The following is a 17,279-nucleotide window of genomic DNA, read 5'->3' on the forward strand; positions in this document are numbered from 1 at the left end:
AACGCCGAGACGGAATGAGATTACACCGCAACACAAAAACAGACGTCTTAAAGTTCGGGTCATGTTTAAAGGGCCGGTTTCCTACATACACCATCATGAGTGAAACATTTAGTCACCCTCTTCGCACCCTATAGGAGCACATTTGTTTTTATGCAATTGCCGCAATGCATAGAGATGCTTAAGTGTTCCCTGATAGCATTTTATGCTGGGAGAATATAAGATTTATCATCATATTAAACTTTTCTAAGTTAATCTGTGCAGACTTTTATTTTTTCCTTCATGTTCCCCTGGTGATCCTGCCAGTAACACACTTTGGCTAAGGCCAAACTTTAAAGAGTTTGTTCACCTTTAGGCTCCATTCACACTTGCAAGTCTTGTCACAGCCCATTCTTTTCAATGGCACCCATTCAGATCGATGCATCTTAAAGTGGTTCTAAAGGCTCAAGGTTTTTTTTAACTTCATGCATTCTATGTGTGCAGCAGTCCCCCCCCCCCCCCCCACCTCTAATTCTTGCCAAGCGCCATCTTGATCCAGTGATGTGCACAAGAGCTTCGGCTCTCTGGGGACTCTCCCTCCTCATGCTTCACTGTTGGAGTGACAAAGTACTAATGGTAGCGCTCACCTTTTCTTCTCTGGACAAGGTTTTTCCGAATGCCCCAAACAATCGGAAAGGGGATTCATCAGAGGAAATGACTTTCCCCCAAGAAGTCCAATCCCTCTAGCTTTTCAGAATATCAGTCTGTCTCTGATGTTTTTCCTGGAGAGAAGTGGCTTCTTTGCTGCCCTTCTGGACACCAGACCATCCTCCAAAAGTCTTTTCCTCACTGTGTGTGCCGATGTCCTCACACCTCCCTGCTGCCATTCCTGAGCGAGCTCTGCCCTGGTGGTGCCCCCGATCTCAAAGCTGAACCAACTGTAGGAGACGATTCTGGCGCTTGCTGGACTTTCTTGGGCACCCTGAAGCCTTCTTCACAAATGCAGTGGAAATGTTTTTGATGGGATTAGGTTTGTTTTCATGGCAAATAGGGACTTTGCAATTAATTGCAATCCATCTGATCCCTCTCCATAACATTCTGGAGTATATGCAAATTGCCATCATAGTTACATAGTTAGTAAGGTTGAAGACACCAGTCCATCCAGTTCAACCTGATGTGTGTCTACAATTGTCCCTATACATCAGGGATATGCAATTAGCGGACCTCCAGCTGTTGCAAAACTACAAGTCCCATCATGCCTTTGCCTCTGAGAGTCAAGCTTGTGGCTGTCAGAGTCTTTCTATGCCTCATGGGACTTGTAGTTCTGCAACAGCTGGAGGTCCGCTAATTGCATATCCCTGCTATACATTGTACACTCAGAACAGTCCCTACTCTCAAAGGAGCATACAATCCAAGGTCCCCATTCATATACTAGGGCCAATCTTGGACAGAAGCCAATTAATCTACCAGCATGTCTTTGGAGTGTGGGAGGAAACCGATGTACCCGGAGGAAACCCACGTAGGCACAGGCAGAACATGCAAACTCCAGGGAAGTAGTGTCGTGGTTGGGATCGAACCAGCGACCCTTTTTACTGCTAGACGTGAGTGATAACCACTACACCACTGTGCTGCTCTAAAAAAATGAGGCAGCAGACTTTAGTAAAATATATCCCTGATGAAGTCATGTGACAGTGACGAAACGCATAGGAATACGGACACCGGAAGTGACGCCCTGGTCGCGAGCTCAATGCTCGTTTGTACACTGTGCATGCGTTATACATTTATCGTGAGTACCTGTCTTTTTGATTATATGTAAGAAATGCTTGATTTAAAAGAAGACTACACTATAGAGACTCCCTTTTTTCCTCTGAATCCCTCCCGTTTATGCCCGGTTTTTAATGCATTTGAGCGTTTTTTTGGTTACTAATCTGGTCCTGGCAGAGAGGCCTCTAGAGGAAGTACCATTCAGGCTCTGCACACATTGACCATCTACCCCCTCTGTTAAATCTGAAGGCTGCTTTCGTTACAGCAGTAAGGTAAGAAGTTAGTACACCTACGGGTGTCATTTACGCCGAAGGATCAAAGCACTGAAGTCACAGCGTCACCTTTTGATGCTAGATTGCACCTTTGGTTTTGCACCTTTATATGGTTGGAAGATTTCAGTACTTCCAGTCTGTGATTCATCTGCACTTTCGGCACTTTCCTTTTTTATACATATGGACTACGGTTGAATCATTCATGCATTGTTTATGTTTACACATCAGCACTTGAAAGTTGTAAATTTTTTCATTACAATCACCTTATTTTGCATTTTTTGTACTTATTTTCAAACACTAATTTTATTGTCTATTCACCATTTGATATTTTACTAATACTTGTAGGGTTTTTTATTTAGTTATCTGTACTGTTTAGCACTGTATTTATCCACTTTGGAGCGCAAACACCATTTATTGATTTTTTTATACACATTATCATGGCTAGTGTTTAACCCTCACGGTGTCTGCTGCACCTTAGAACATCTTATAGCAGATTCCATTTTAGCGCAGGAATTCCCACTTTTTCCAAGACTTTTGTGAAAATGAATATTTGTGTAATTCTCAAAACTTTTGACCACGACTGTATACGGGAACAGCTGTCACCTTGGGACAGAAGGCTTGGACTACAGAACACCACCCGTTCTCCTCACGAAGATACCACAAGAGAGCACCTGGATCTTTCTTGGGACAGAAGGCTTGGACTACAGAACACCACCCGTTCTCCTCACAAAGATACCACAAGAGAGCACCTGGATCTTTCTCATTATCAGACTCATGCCAGCAGTGGAGACAGTAGGGCCACACAGGGCGCTACAGAAAGGATTAATAGAGAGCAGAATGATGACCTAACCAGTGTGCTGAAGATTGGTCACTGTCCAATCAGGAAACTGGGGGGGGTGTCCTTGACCGAGCGCTGGTGGTGGAGTTCCAGGACTCGACTGTGCTGAATGGATCACAAGCAAATCCTTACCATGTACGGTATGTACTTTGACTATTTATCTGCCTGAATGGAGTTCAACTTTTACAAAAGAATACTTTATCTCCTGAGGCTACAGGACTTCACACGTTACCAACATTGCACCTGCAACGCAGACGTACCATTCCACGATTTCTGGGTGAAGCAAGGTGTTGTTCACGCTGAATCTGGAAGAGAAAGGAGAGAAGGAAACGTTATTTGCATTGCATGAAATTAGCTCTGAATAAGTTAGTTGTTCTCCAGTTTAGCAAACTTAGCAGGTCTGATAATGATCTGAAAGAACTGGGCTGTCCACAGTGAGCAGATTTTCCGTAACGCAGTAAGGGGGGCTGAAGACGGGCATTGAATTGGTAATAAGTTCACTGCAAGTTTCTGCGAACACTAATGCCGCGTACACACGATCGGAATTCCGGAACGAGAAAAAGATCCATGAGAGCTTTTCATCGGAAAATGCGACCGTGTGTATGCTCCATCGGAATTTAGCTGTCCGAATTTCCGCCAGCCAAACATTGATAGCATGTTCTCAATTTTCCCGACGGAAAAACTTTCTAACGGAAATTCCGATCGTGTGTATGCAATTCCGACACGCCAAAAATCACGCATGTTCAAATTCAACTACGAGACGGAAGCTATTGGCTACTAGGTATTGAACTTCCTTTTTCTAGTCCCGTCGTACGTGTTGTACGTCACTGCTTTATAAACGATCGGAATTTAGTGTGACCGTGTGTAGGCAAGACAGCTTGAGCTGAATTCCGTCGGAATGCCATCGGGAAAACATCAGAGCTTTTTCCGATCGTGTGTACGCGGCATTAGGGGTTGATTTATAAAACATTTGTACAGCCATTGAGCCTAGCAAAAGGGGAAAAAAAAAAATGTAAATACAGTATTGGCGTATAACTCACTTTTTCACCATGAAAATTGGGTGCAAAGAGCGTGTGCATGTTATTCGCCAATACTTCAATTTTAGCTGCCTCGGAGGGGACAGGGAGGGGGGCAGGACGAGCGCCGTCAGATTCCATACAGTGAGAATCTCCTGTTTACTTGGCAGCCTCTATAATAGGATGTCCAGGCTCCTGGGCCACCATTGGACCACCGTACTGTCCATCATAGGAGAGTCTCACTGTATGTAATCTGTTGGCGTTTGTCCAGCCCCACTCCCTGTCCTCTCTAGGCTGCAGATGGGCATTGACCAGGCTGCACTGATGGCAATGGCAAGGCTGCTGCATTGGTGGCAATGGTGAGGCTGCTGCATTGATGTGGACTGATGAGGCTGCATTGAGGGCACTTGTGAGGCTGTAGATAGGCATTGATCAGGCTGCACTGATGGCAAGGCTGCTGCATTGGTGGCAATGGTGAGATGGTGAGGCTGCTGCATTGATGTGGACTGATGAGGCTGCATTGAGGGCACTTGTGAGGCTGCAGATAGGCATTGATCAGGCTGCATTGATGGCAATGGTGAGGCTGCAGATGGGCACTGACGCTTATTTTGCTTCAATGCTCCTCATTTAAAATAAAATTTCCTGAGACTTCCCTCTTAAAACGAATGTGCGTGTTATACGCTGATAAATACGGTAGGTTATATTCTGTGCTGCTCGAATGTAAAAAATTGATTTAAAAAACTGAAAATACAGCTTTTGGTCACTAGACAAAAAAAATTCTCTTGCAGCACGCTGACACACAAGGACTAGAGTTGTGTCTCCTTACACCAGGCATCACTAAATGGCGGACCAAGCCACTGTCCTATCCGGACCCGCTGTTACACCATTTAGGAGCCGCTTTTTCAAACCTGGCCTCCATCGATGCCATTCTCAAGGCAGAGCAAAAAGCAGGATAGTAATGCATGGAGGATGGGAGGCACACCCACACTGGATGGAGGGCGGGAGCAAGCTGTGTGAGTTAAGTCCTACCTTTTCGAAACTGCAATGTACAGAATGAAAATTAGCATCTGTGTTGGAGTACACCGAGGCGCTAGAGTGCAATAGACGAGGAATACCAAAGCCCTACAACATGCATATTAAGACCCCTTTCACACCAGGGCGTTTTGCAGGCGCTATAGCGTTAGAAATAGCGCCTGCAAAACGCCCTAAAGAAGCTGCACCATTGTGTGTAGTGTGAAAGCCCCGAGGGCTTTCACACTACAGCGGTGCGCTGGCAGGACGTCAGAAAAAAGTCCTGCCAGCAGCTTCTTTGGAGCGGTGAAGGAGCGGTGTGTTTACCGCTCCTCCACCGCTGCTGCCCATTGAAATCAATGGGGCAGCGCTGTAACGCCGCCGGCAAAACGCCGCTATTGCGGCGTATTGCCAGCGGTTTTAACCCTTTCGCGGCCGCTAGCGGGGGGTAAAAGCGCCCGCTAGCAGCCAAAATGCGCCGCAAATCCGGCGGTAAAACGCCGCTAAAAATAGCGGCGTTTTACCGCCGACGCAAGGTGCGGTGTGGTGTGAAAGGGGTCTTAGGGAGTTGATGTAAACGCGCCCTAACAGACCTCCGTATACAGTATATACAGAGCCTAGTGGATTGATAACCCTCTCCAATAGCCAAGCTAACAACATGGCTGCCATAACGGCCACGCTTTTTAGCTTATCCTTTGCAACAAATACCTTTTTTCTTTTTTTTTTTAAAGCTAAGCTTTTGAAACCTCCCCTGCTTATCCAGTCAAAGCGAAGCAAGCAGACAATGGAGACATTAACATCGAGGCAAACGCCGCTCTGATCGAGACTTTGAAACTGTTATTTACTCAAATCTGTCAAGCTTGAAAGAGCCAGAGATGGCATTAATTACAGTATAACAATGGAGCGCACACGGGAGGGGGCTGGGCGAAACCTTAACGGCGCGACAAAAAAAAATTACAGAAGTGGTGTGAAAAGAGTCATTTTGTGTGGAAAGCTAATTGAAATAACGGAGAGGTGACAGGTGACAGAATTTCAGATCCCTTCGTTCGGCTGGGTTTGATGAGCAGCGGGACGCAGATGGTGACAAATACTGTATTAACGTGTTGGATGGACGCGGAGATGGGCAATCCGGGGGCCAGCCAAAAATAGCATTGCATAGAATATGATTAAAGCCTGGGACTGCCAAAGCCTACATTATCCTCACAATCGAAAAAACGGGATAACTTTGCCAGATTATTTGTTTATTCCCAGGGAGAGTCCAGCAGCGGAACAGTAATTGGCGCAGCAGGTGGGTGGAGCCAGGGACTGCACCAGTAAATCTCATCGGTGGAATCCCAGGATCATAGAATGAATAAGGGGGGCTCCACAGTCATATATGACAGATATTAGAAGTTGAAAGACGGTTCAGTTGTTCATCCACTCAGTACGGAAATATTAGTTTTAGATGTCAACATTAAGACCTGATACACATGGGCTTTACTTTGTCAGGATGCCAACTATGCAAATGTGGACCATCTAGCTATACTTTGAATAAGGGTTACCCATGAGAGGTAGTAAGCTTACCCAATAAATATAGGCCGATAGCAGAATTATGGTAAACCAAAGCACCATGGAACATGTTAGACCTGTGACCTGGATCTGCAGAGTAGGAACCTCGCTGGAGCAAACTGGGTGAGGGCGGTCCTGGAAACTGGACTAGAATCACCCTGGAATGGATAAGACCAGGGAGTTGGATCTGGACTCATTTAAGGAGGATGGTCCTACGTGAGAGCATGGGATCCCCCAGGGCACAAAACCTAGGAGCCAGCTAGTCTTCACCACGGCCCCCCTCATGGGGGTTTTGGACTTTGTTGTGGGCTGTCCCCAAGTTCACTCTGCTCTAACTACCATGGACCATAAGTCAGTGGTCATCAGCAACAGTTCAGCATTCAGGGCTGAGGACATGCATGGTCAGGAACAAGCCAGAATTCGGGATGGGCAGGAGACACAGATAAGCAGAAACAAGCCAGAGATCAGGATAGGCAGCAGACACAAATAACTACAAACAAGCCAGGTGGTCGGGATGGGCAGAAGATACAAAATAACCAGAAACAAGCCAGAGGTCGGGATGGGCAGAAGATACAAATAACCAGAAACAAGCCAGAGGTCGGGATGGGCGGAAGATACAAAATAACCAGAAACAAGCCAGAGGTCGGGATGGGCAGAAGATGCAAATAACCAGAAACAAGCCAGAGGTCAGGATGGGCAAAAGATGCAAATAACCAGAAACAAGCCAGAGGCCGGGATGGGCAGAAGATGCAAATAACCAGAAACAAGCCAGAGGTCAGGATGGGCAAAAGATGCAAATAACCAGAAACAAGCCAGAGGTCAGGATGGGCAGAAGATGCAAATAACCAGAAAACAAGCCATAGGTCAGGATGGTCAGAAGATGCAAATAACCAGGGATAATCCAGAAGTTAAGAGGGGAGCAAACATGGATAACAAGGAGCAAGCCAAAGGTCACAGTGGGCAGCAGACACAGATATTTAGGAATGAGCTAAAGTTTGGGAGGGAAACTGACAGGGATAACCATAAATTAGCCAGAGGTCGGTACACAGGAATCAATGGAGGATACATGCTGGATATCAGAGAGGCATACAGGAGCACAGCAGCTGTCTTGGGAAAAGCATTGCTTGGGCAGCAAGCCAAGAGATGCACAGCGTTAAAGGAGAAAAAGAAGTATGGGCGTCATAAAAACAAACATACTGACCTTTATGCTGCTGTTGTGCTACTTCTGCTCTAAGACCAAGAACTGAGGAATCACGTGACTTCTTGGGGCCGATAGAGCTGACTATCAGCAACCGCTCTCTGCTCTGCCCTTCCATCACTCGCTGGAGTGCCGAGCTGGAGAGGGGGTGAACACAGCTGGCTTCAGCTCTCAGCCACACGCTGAGAGCTGAAGCCAGTGTCCAGCTGGGTGGATTCAGACAATATGGTCGGGATCCTTCCACAGCCTGAAGTGGCTCTGTGACGTCAGGTGACAGAGGGCAATAGCCCACTATAAGCTGACTCTGGATCATGGGAGCACAAAAGTGCACTACTCTGGCCCGGAAGAGAAGTATGATCAAAAGACCTGTCCATCCTCTTAGGGGTAGGGAAGAGGAAGAAGCCACTCTGAAAGGTTACAGCATGAAAGGCAGGAGAAGAGTACAGCAGTGATAGACCTGCGGCATGAAAGGGGGAGGTTCTGTATTTATGTGTGTTCTACTTGTACTCTCCTCCTTTACAGTGTACAGCACTGCGCAAATGATTGGCACTATATAAATCCTATAAGATTAACAATAGCGGAGATTGGCTGCAGCCATTCAGGAAAAGGGCACCACCTAATTGTCAGCCCCCTTAAAAAATAAATGTAACACGTATGAAAATGCAGCTTGTGCTCCCCATATTATGTATCACTGGGCATGCTGGAGTGAGAGCAATAATTCTAGGGACATCAGTCACTTAACTCTAAACTGATGACTTGAGGCTTTTAAAGTGTCACTTATGGAGAATTCTGGGTACTGAAGTCTGTTGCTGTTCAGAGGCACATGAAATTTTAAAGGGGTTGTAAAGGTAAATGTTTTTTCACCTTAATGCATTCTACGGGGCATCTGCGGCTAGCTTGTCCCGGAAGTGGGTGAAGATACCTGGATTATCCAGGTACCTGCACCCCCCCTGAAAGGTGCCAATTGTGGCACCGGAGGGGGGGGGGGGGGGGGGGGGGAGGGATCAGATGAGCGCAACTTCCACTTCAGGGTGGAGGTCCGCTTTAAAAAAAAAAATTGCAATTTTATTCTCCGGGTCCCTGCTTTCAGAAAACATATAAATGTTAGGACCGGCATGTGAAATATCTGATGTTTGTGGTTTTTGACTAATCTTCAGGCCTAAAAACATGCATTTTATTATGCGTTTTGCAGAAACAGCTCCGACGGTGAAGGAATTAAATCATCAGTTTGGTGGAGATGATGATCCTCGGTCTCTTGGTATGAGGTTTATACCTTTGGCAATGGGAGGTCTTGCAGATAATAGAGCAGAAGGTTTACAACAGGAGGGGGGTTGAAAGGGGCAGCAACAAGCTAGCATGCCGACTTCACACGGGATGCAAATCCAAATCTGCAGAGTCTTCGCAGCCTCACTCCACTCCTAATTATCACTCCGCTGTTGTGGAGCCGCTCTCTATATCCTTCCCTGCCTATCTACAGACTCCGCACCAATACATATTTATAGGACTGTCAGCACACGACTGTGGCCACAAGTCAACGTTCTACATATTGGAAAATACAGTACGGGGCCCGGTGTGCAGGCGCTCTGTTGATTTTTATGTATTTATTCTGACAATGTGTGAACCATTGTTACATCTCCTGCTGCTCGGGAAGGTGATTGACTTGGCAGCGAGGCTGTAGATCACAATAATGGGATGAGATCTTGATACAAGAAACAGAGGAAGGGAGGAGGAGGGGGGGGGGGGGGAGAGATACATTAACTTGGCTTAATTTGACACAAGCATATCCGAATGAGATTCCCTCGGGAGCAAAAAAAATGACAACAGCAAGAATTTGCACGTTTGAAAACATTGTTTTGCGAGACTTTTAGGCTTCAAGCATGTAGATATTGCATGATAAGAAGGTGGACCTGATGGCTGGATAGGCGATCACGATACAAAACGGTCATAGAAGTGCCTTTTGACCGGAAACAAATATAGACATGAATGTTGGACCTGCTTACAGTTCATGTATTCGCTCACAGAGATAGGACCCAGGGGTGGACTGACCATTGGGCCACTCAGGCACTTCCCGAGGGCCCCATGCCACTAGGGGGCCCCATCAGGGTTGCCAGCCTCAGTAAAACCAGGGACAGTATGTATAAATTTGTGTTTTCTTTTACATCTGTCTCTGAAATGTCCCTTACCGACATCCTTTTGGTTTAAAAATTATAGTTGCCCCACCTCTCCAGTTCCTTCTCAGCCAATAGAAACATGTCTGTGTATACTGTGTGGCCCCATAATCTCCTATTGCCCGGGGGCCCCATGAGTTATCAGCCCACCCCTGCTAGGACCAGAATGTTTATGTACTGGCTAACTGATGAAGGAAAAAGATTGGTCAGATGAGCAATCAGTCCCGCCAAGGATGGTCTGCAGAACATCTCTGCTTGTGCCCGTTATCCAATGAGGCCCCATCAGACCCTGCTCTGTGTTTGATGACAATTCATCAATGATGATCATATTGTGATCCCAAATCCATTTTTTTTTTCTATCCTGGGGATCCCTCTAGTGATAAAAAGATCTACAGTATATAAAAGACTCAGGACCTCCTTCCGGTTGCTGGTGATCCCTATAGTGATAAGATTTATATAGAGGAATCAGGACCTCCTTTCTCCTGCTGGTGATCCCTTTAGTTAAATAAAGATCAATATCGAGGAATCAGGACCTGCTTCCTTTTGCTGGTGAACTCTATAGTGATAAGAGATAAGATTTATATAGAGGAATCAGGATCTCCTTTCTCCTGGTGGTGGTCCCTATAATGATATAAAGATCCATATAGCGGAATCAGGACCTCCTTCCTTTTGCTGGTGAATCCTATAGTGATGAGATTTACAAGAGGAATCAGGACCTCTTTCCTCCTGCTGGTGATCCCTCCGTTTATATAGAGGAATCAGGACCTCCTTTCTCCTGCTGGTGATCCCTCTATTTATATAAAGATCTATACAGAGGAATCAGGACTTCCTTCTGGTTGCTGGTGATCCCTATGATAAGAAGATTTATATTGAGAAATCAAGACCTCCTTTCTCCTGCTGGTGATCCTTCTAGTGATATATAGAGCCATATAGTGGAATCGGGACCTCCTTCCTTTTGCTGGTGAACACTATAGTGATAAGATTTATATAGAGGAATCAGGACCTTCACCACCCTGTTGGTGATCCGTCTAGCGATATAAAGATCTATAATAGAGGAATCAGGACCTCTTTCCTCCTGCTGGTGATCCCTCTAGTTATATAAAGATCTATACAGAGGAATCGGGACCTCCTTCCTTTTGCTGGTGATCCCTATAGTGGTAAGAAGATTTATATAGAGAAAACAGGACCTCCCTCCTCCTGCTGGTGATCCCTCCAGCAATATAAAGATCTATATAGAGTAATCAATACCTCCTCCCTCCTGCTGGTGACCTCTTTAGTGATATAAAGATCTGTATAGAGGAATTAGGACCTCCTTTCTCCTGCTGGTGATCCCTCTAGTGATATACAGAGCTATATGGAGGTATTAGGACCTCCTTTCTCCTGCTGGTTATAGAATGATCTATATGGAGGAATCAGGACCTTCTTTCTCTTGCTGTAGGTCCCTCTAGTTATATACGGATCTACATGGCACCATACCTCACTGTATAGTAAGAAGGTGGACCATGATGCCCGGATATACACTATATTAACAAAAGTATTGAGATGCCTGCCTTTACACGAACATGAACTTTAATGGACTCCCAGCCTTAGTCCGTAGTGGTTCAATATTGACTCTTTGCAGCTATAACAGCTTCAACTCTGCCAGGCAGGAGACTGTTGTAAAATGAGGCCCCATCAGACCCCCCCCCCCCCCCCTGTGTATGATGACCATCTATTATTGATGATAAAAGCTTGAAGAGTATGCAAACCCAAAAACTATTATTTTAATTTGTCCTGCCTGCCGCCGATAGCCGCAGTTTACTCCAAGTGTTCACCTTTTCCCCGAATCTGGATAATAGTGGGTGTACACTTAGGCGACTATTCCAGTAGGCAAAAAGTAATGTGAACCCCCAGATATTTAAAAGAGGATATAGTGGGAATAAGGCAGGCCTCTGAAACTGACTGTCCCGATCCACCATCGAACAACAATAGCGCAGATTTTGCCCAGTTTATAGTCAGGCCAGAGAAGTGTTCAAACCTGGATATTGTGTCCATGGCAGTCTCTAGTGTAACCTTTCTCAACCTTTTCAACACAGAGGAACCCTTGAAATAGTTCTCTGGTCTCGGGGGAACCCCTGCTAAAAATTTGAAATCTATAACTCATGATACATTAGTGTGATGGTCAGTGGGAAGAATGGTCCTTACACTTGTGGTCATTGGGAAGAATGGTCCTCACACTTGTGGTCATTGGGAAGAATTACCTACTGACAGGTATCAAGAAAGTTCAATGGTGTCAGTGGGAACTTATCTTAGATGCAGAAATGGCCCAATGCTGAAGGAACACATAGCATCTTCTGGAGGAACCCTAGGGCTCCACAGAACCCTGGTTGAGAATCACTGCTCTAGTGTCACCCAAATAGAGCAATATATTGTCCAGGTACAGCATGATCTTCTCATGGAGGTCACCAAAACCAATTTTTTAGTATCTTTGGCACCATACCACACTGTATAGTCTTAAAGCAGACCTTCACCTATTAACAGTAATTCCCTTTCTCTCCTCTTTGCGCTCCCTCTTGCACATTAGCAGTCTTTTTTTAGCATTGTAAATACCTCTCTCTTCTTTTTTACTCCCCCCCCATGTCCATATTCCTCAGCTAGGCGAGGATGACTGACAGAGGAGCAAGGCGGGGGGGGGATAAAAATATCAGAGATGGATGTTTGCAATAAGGGTAAATTTAAGTGCAATGTAGACTTGATGGCGGCAGCTCCCCTAGATCAGGTCCTGAATATCTAATAAACACATCAAACAACAAACAAGAGGGGGCACCTCCATCTAAATGCAGACTGTGTAGACAAGTGGCATGAATACAAAGGATAAAAATATCACACTCACTATTAGGGCCCTTTCACACCAAACACAGTTAGATGCAGTTGGATTCATTTTGAACTCCAACTGCATAGACAGCCCAAAACCAAGGTGATCCGATGGGCATAGTTCACATCATTGCAGTGCAGTTCAGCACAGTTATAAAATAAAATAAAAATAAAAAGTAGATCCTTTTGCAGCATCCCTGCACAGGTGCAGAAACGCTGCAAGCCTATTCCAGGTCCGAAAAACCTGAGAAAGACCTGCAGCACCATCCGAGCGTCCCCGGTGCCCCCGCCCCCTTGGCCAAATGCGGTACTGCACACCCCAGAGGCTTGAATCCTGCTCTTCTTGTGAAACAACGCTCGCAAATAGAGTCAGGAACAAAAAAAAAAAAAAAAGTTTGTATTGCGAAACACTTGTAAACCGTGTTACTCGCAATCCAAGGCTTTACTGTACATCTATGATAAAAAATATAGACTCTTAAAGCGGAGGTCCACCCTAAAGTGGACCTTCCGCTCATCGGAATCCTCCCCCCCTCTGGTGCCACAATCGGCACCTTTCAGGGGGGAGGGGGGTGCAGTTACCTGGATAATCCAGGTAACTGCACCCACTTCCGGGATAGCTCTCTGCGGAAAGGGGCGTAACTTACGCCCCTTTCCGCAAGTGCCAGCCCCTTCCCGCAAGTGCCCCGCTGCCTGCTGGGAAACACACAGATCCCAGAGGCAGCGGGGAGCGTCCTTATTGCGCAGCGCGATTTGCGCATGCGCAGTAGGGAACCGGGAAATGAAGCCGAAAGGCTCCATTTCCTGATTCCCATACCCAAGATGGCGGCGGCAGGACCCGACAGGCGACCTAGAGATCGGCTTCGGGTGCCGACATCGCGGGCGCGCTGGACAGGTAAGTGTCACTATTTTAAAAGTCAGCAGCTGCAGTATTTGTAGCTGCTGGCTTTTAAAAAAAAAAAAAAAAACGCGGAGTCCCGGTGGACTCCCGCTTTAATTTCTTTGTAAGTGGGCAAACTTACAAAATCTGCAGGGGATCAAATAATTACATATTTTCCCCACTGTACACAGGGAATTTAAGCAGGTATAGATACGTCACTGGTTTCTATTATGTCTTTGGGATCTGCAAGAGACCTACCATGTGTTTGTGCAAGTGTTGGATGGAAATCTGGAAGAGGGCCTACAAGATAGGGGCACAGAAGCAGACGGGGGCCAGGAGAAACATAGGTGGAAGGAAAACAAATGCTGGACTCCATATGAATCCGTTACAAAGTTTCAGGATTTTTTTTTTTACTTTCAAAACTTTTCACCATCTGACAGGTTCTCTTCAAGCCTGACGCAGATCCATGAAGCTCAGACAGACTACAGCGCGCCTCTGATTCCAGCACTTCTTGTATTTTGGCATTTGTCTGCAGATTATAAAACATTGCTACTTCTCAGTGAGAGGATATGAATATATTTTATTATGAAACCAGCGGGGGCCTTCGCAGCGTCTCTCTTTGAATATATTATCCTTTTATTTGGAAGCTGCGTAAATAAATCGCGCCTGTCCCGAGTGACGCGGCGTTCAAGAGATTCTATCTCTGTGGACAGAAAAGCGCCGTGTTTTTTTTTTTTTTTTGTCATGAGATTTTTACTTACTTGCTTATTCCTTCAAACGACGCCTCCCTGCAAACACTGCCGCTGTCCGTATTAACCCCGCGCTGCAAAATAAAAACAACACAAAGCAAAGTGTTAGAAAAGATTGGGGGGGGGGGGCAGTAACAGAAGATTAAAGATGGAGTTGTTCCCCCCCCCCCCCCCCTTCATCAAGATGCTAATTAAATGTTTATGTGCTTCTCTATGCAATGCAGGCAGATTATGGCTGGTGGGAGGAGTGAGCAGGGGGCTGCACATGGCTTCCTGAAAACGTCCCCGCACCCGGCCTCAGTACTCCAATCAAGAGTCCTGATGCAAAGCAGGGGGCTGGCTCTGGGGAGGAGTTATGCAAATATCAAAATACCTTGATGGGTGGGTGCCAGTCTGGAGGAGTGGGCATTCCTAGGCAGGCTGTATTCATGCATGCACATGTGATGCTGAGCCTTCAAGAACTGAAATCCAATGAATGAAAAGGGCAGGGCAGGACAGTCAGGCTGGGAAGGAAAGGGCTAGATGATGTGGTTCAACCACCCCTAGCCCCAGGTGTGATGGAACCATTAGACCGGTTAGTGGTCATAAGAAAGGACTAAACCAAAAATGAAGTTCTTTGATGGGTCTCTCCGGGACGAGTTTCAGCACCGCGGACAGCTCCCTTCCTAGCAATCCTCGGGTGTCACTGCAGCCCACATAGAGATCTTCTGTTATATTTGCCACAATATATATGATTTATATTTAATATTTTAGATACCATATAGATAAATCGCTTCTTATCAAAGCCAGTGGCCATAAAGAGAGACCATCTCATACATTCTTTATCATAAACTCTTTCCTGTATAAAGATCAAGCTTCATATAAATGGTCATTTGCTGATCATTATACAAGCGGGTAAAATAAAAAGTATTGAACTCGTCACCATTTTTCTAGGTAGATTTCTAAAAGGCGCTATTGACATGAAAAATTCTCACCTGATGTTGGTAACAACCCATACATACAAAGAAACCATAACAAAGAAGTTCAGAAATTAAGTTATGTGTAATAAAATGGAATGACACGGGGGAAAAAGTATTGAACACGCCAAGACCCCTTTCACACTTTGCAGGCGCTACAGCGCTAAACATATTGCCTGCAAAGCGCCTTGAAAGAGCCGCTGCTGTGTCTCCAATGTCCAAGGGCATTCACACTGGAGCGGTGCGCTGGCAGGACGCAAAAAAAAAAAATTCCTGCTAGCAGCATCTTTGGAGCGGTGAAGGAGCGGTACATACACCACTCCTTCAACGCTCCTGCCCACTGAAATCAATGGAGCAGCGCGGCTATACCGCCGGCATAGCGCTTCGCGGTGGTTGTAACCCTTTCTCGGCCGCGTTTTACCACCGGCGCACCCACTGCCCCAGTGTGAAAGAGGCCTAACTGAAATGTATTTAATACTTTGTAGAAAATCCTTTGTTGGTAATGACAGTACGGAGAAACAAGCATCAGGTGTGATTTTGGCCCTTTCTTCCATTAGGACCCTTTTTTTTTTTTTTAAATATCTTTATAAATGTTAATTGGGTCTGGAATTAAAACGTACCATTTCAGTCTTTGCAGATGACACCAAGCTATGTGAATAACGTCCTTACAGGATGAGGTTTAATGTTGATAAAGTTATGCACTTCAGGGCCAAGAACATGCATGCACCATACATACTGGGGGGGGGGGGGGGGGGGACTGAATCTGAAGTGGAGAAGGATCTGGGAGTTTTGGTAGATCAGAAGCCCAATAATAGCATGCAATGCCAAGCTGCGGTTTCCAAAGCGAGTAAAGTCCTTTCTTATATGGACTCCAGAGAGAGATGTCATTTGGACCCTGTACACATCATTAGTAAGACCTCATCGGGAATATGCAGTTCAGTTTTGGGAACCATTTTTTTTGCCTTCCTCCGGATCAACTGTAGGCAGGGGCGGACTGACCATTCGGCCACTCGGGCACTGCCCAAGGCCCACCGGGCCACTAGGGGGCCCCATCAGGGTTGCCAGCCTCAGTATAACCAGGGACAATATGTAAAAATCTGTGTTGTTTTTTTACATCTGTCTCTGAAATGCCCCTTACCAACATCCTTTTGGTCTATAAATCCTGAGATTATAGCTGCCCCACATCTCCAGTACCTTCTCAGCCAATACAAACATGTCTGTGTATACGGTGTGTATGTATACTGTGTGGCCCATAATCTCCAATTGCCTGGGGGCCCCATAATCTCCTATTGCCTGGGGGCCCCACGAGTTGTCAGTCCGTACCCTGACTGTAGGTATAGGATTGTGTACATGGACTGTAACAAAAATGTATTTATTCTTCCCCCTTTTTATTGGTTAAAGTAGATCGTCTTGTATCTTTTTTTTAAACCAGACTAACTATGTAACTATATATAGATGTGCCTTTTGATACAAGTTAGTTAAATAATTTACAGACAGGAAGTTGAGGTTGAAGGCTAAGTGGTAGAACAGTGGTGGGCAACCTTTTGAGCACAGTGAGCCGAAAAATGTTTCCAAAGAAATGGAGTATGCCGATTTGCTGTAAACTACTTGAGTAATAGTGACTGATTAACATCCTGTACTGTCATGTCTTAGATCAGCCCCAAGTCCCGTGCCTCCAGTCCTCAGATCAGCCTCAATTCCTGCACCTTCACACCTCAAATCACTGTACAGCCAGCAAATATGCCCCCCCCCCCACTGCTCATCTGTCCCCTCACTGTACTACCCTGCACATCTGCCCCACCACTGCACTACCCTGCCCTTCTGTCCCAACAATGTACCCCCCCCCCCCCTTTCTCATCTGCCCCACCACTGTACCTCCACGTTTTTTTTTTCAACAAAGTCCCCAGAAGCTCAACAGTAATTCCACAAATTGTCACCCGATTGTGGTTTTGGCAACCAAGCCAGTCATCTTCCCCCAGATGGTGGCCGGGGCTAGCAGGACTGTGATTGGCTTTGGCAGTGGCCAAGAACAATCCTTCCCCCTCCTGAAAAC

The 17,279-nt window shown here is 45.9% G+C and overlaps 1 protein-coding gene across 1 annotated transcript in view; it reads right to left on the minus strand.

Moving 5' to 3' along the window:
• Nucleotides 1–17,279, minus strand: part of PEPD (peptidase D) — a 250,241-nt gene that overhangs the window by 182,822 nt on the left and 50,140 nt on the right. Inside the window, exons 6-7 of the mRNA XM_077452749.1 lie at nt 14,283–14,344; nt 3,111–3,155 (exon numbers count right to left, since the gene is read on the minus strand). Coding sequence (XP_077308875.1) covers nt 3,111–3,155; nt 14,283–14,344 — 107 coding nt within the window. The remainder of the gene's footprint in view (nt 1–3,110; nt 3,156–14,282; nt 14,345–17,279) is intronic.

The sequence above is a fragment of the Lithobates pipiens genome, unplaced genomic scaffold, assembly GCF_037356315.1.
Source record: "Lithobates pipiens isolate NorthernLeopardFrog02 unplaced genomic scaffold, aLitPip1_a1.2 Scaffold_10, whole genome shotgun sequence".
Lineage (NCBI taxonomy): Eukaryota > Metazoa > Chordata > Amphibia > Anura > Ranidae > Lithobates > Lithobates pipiens.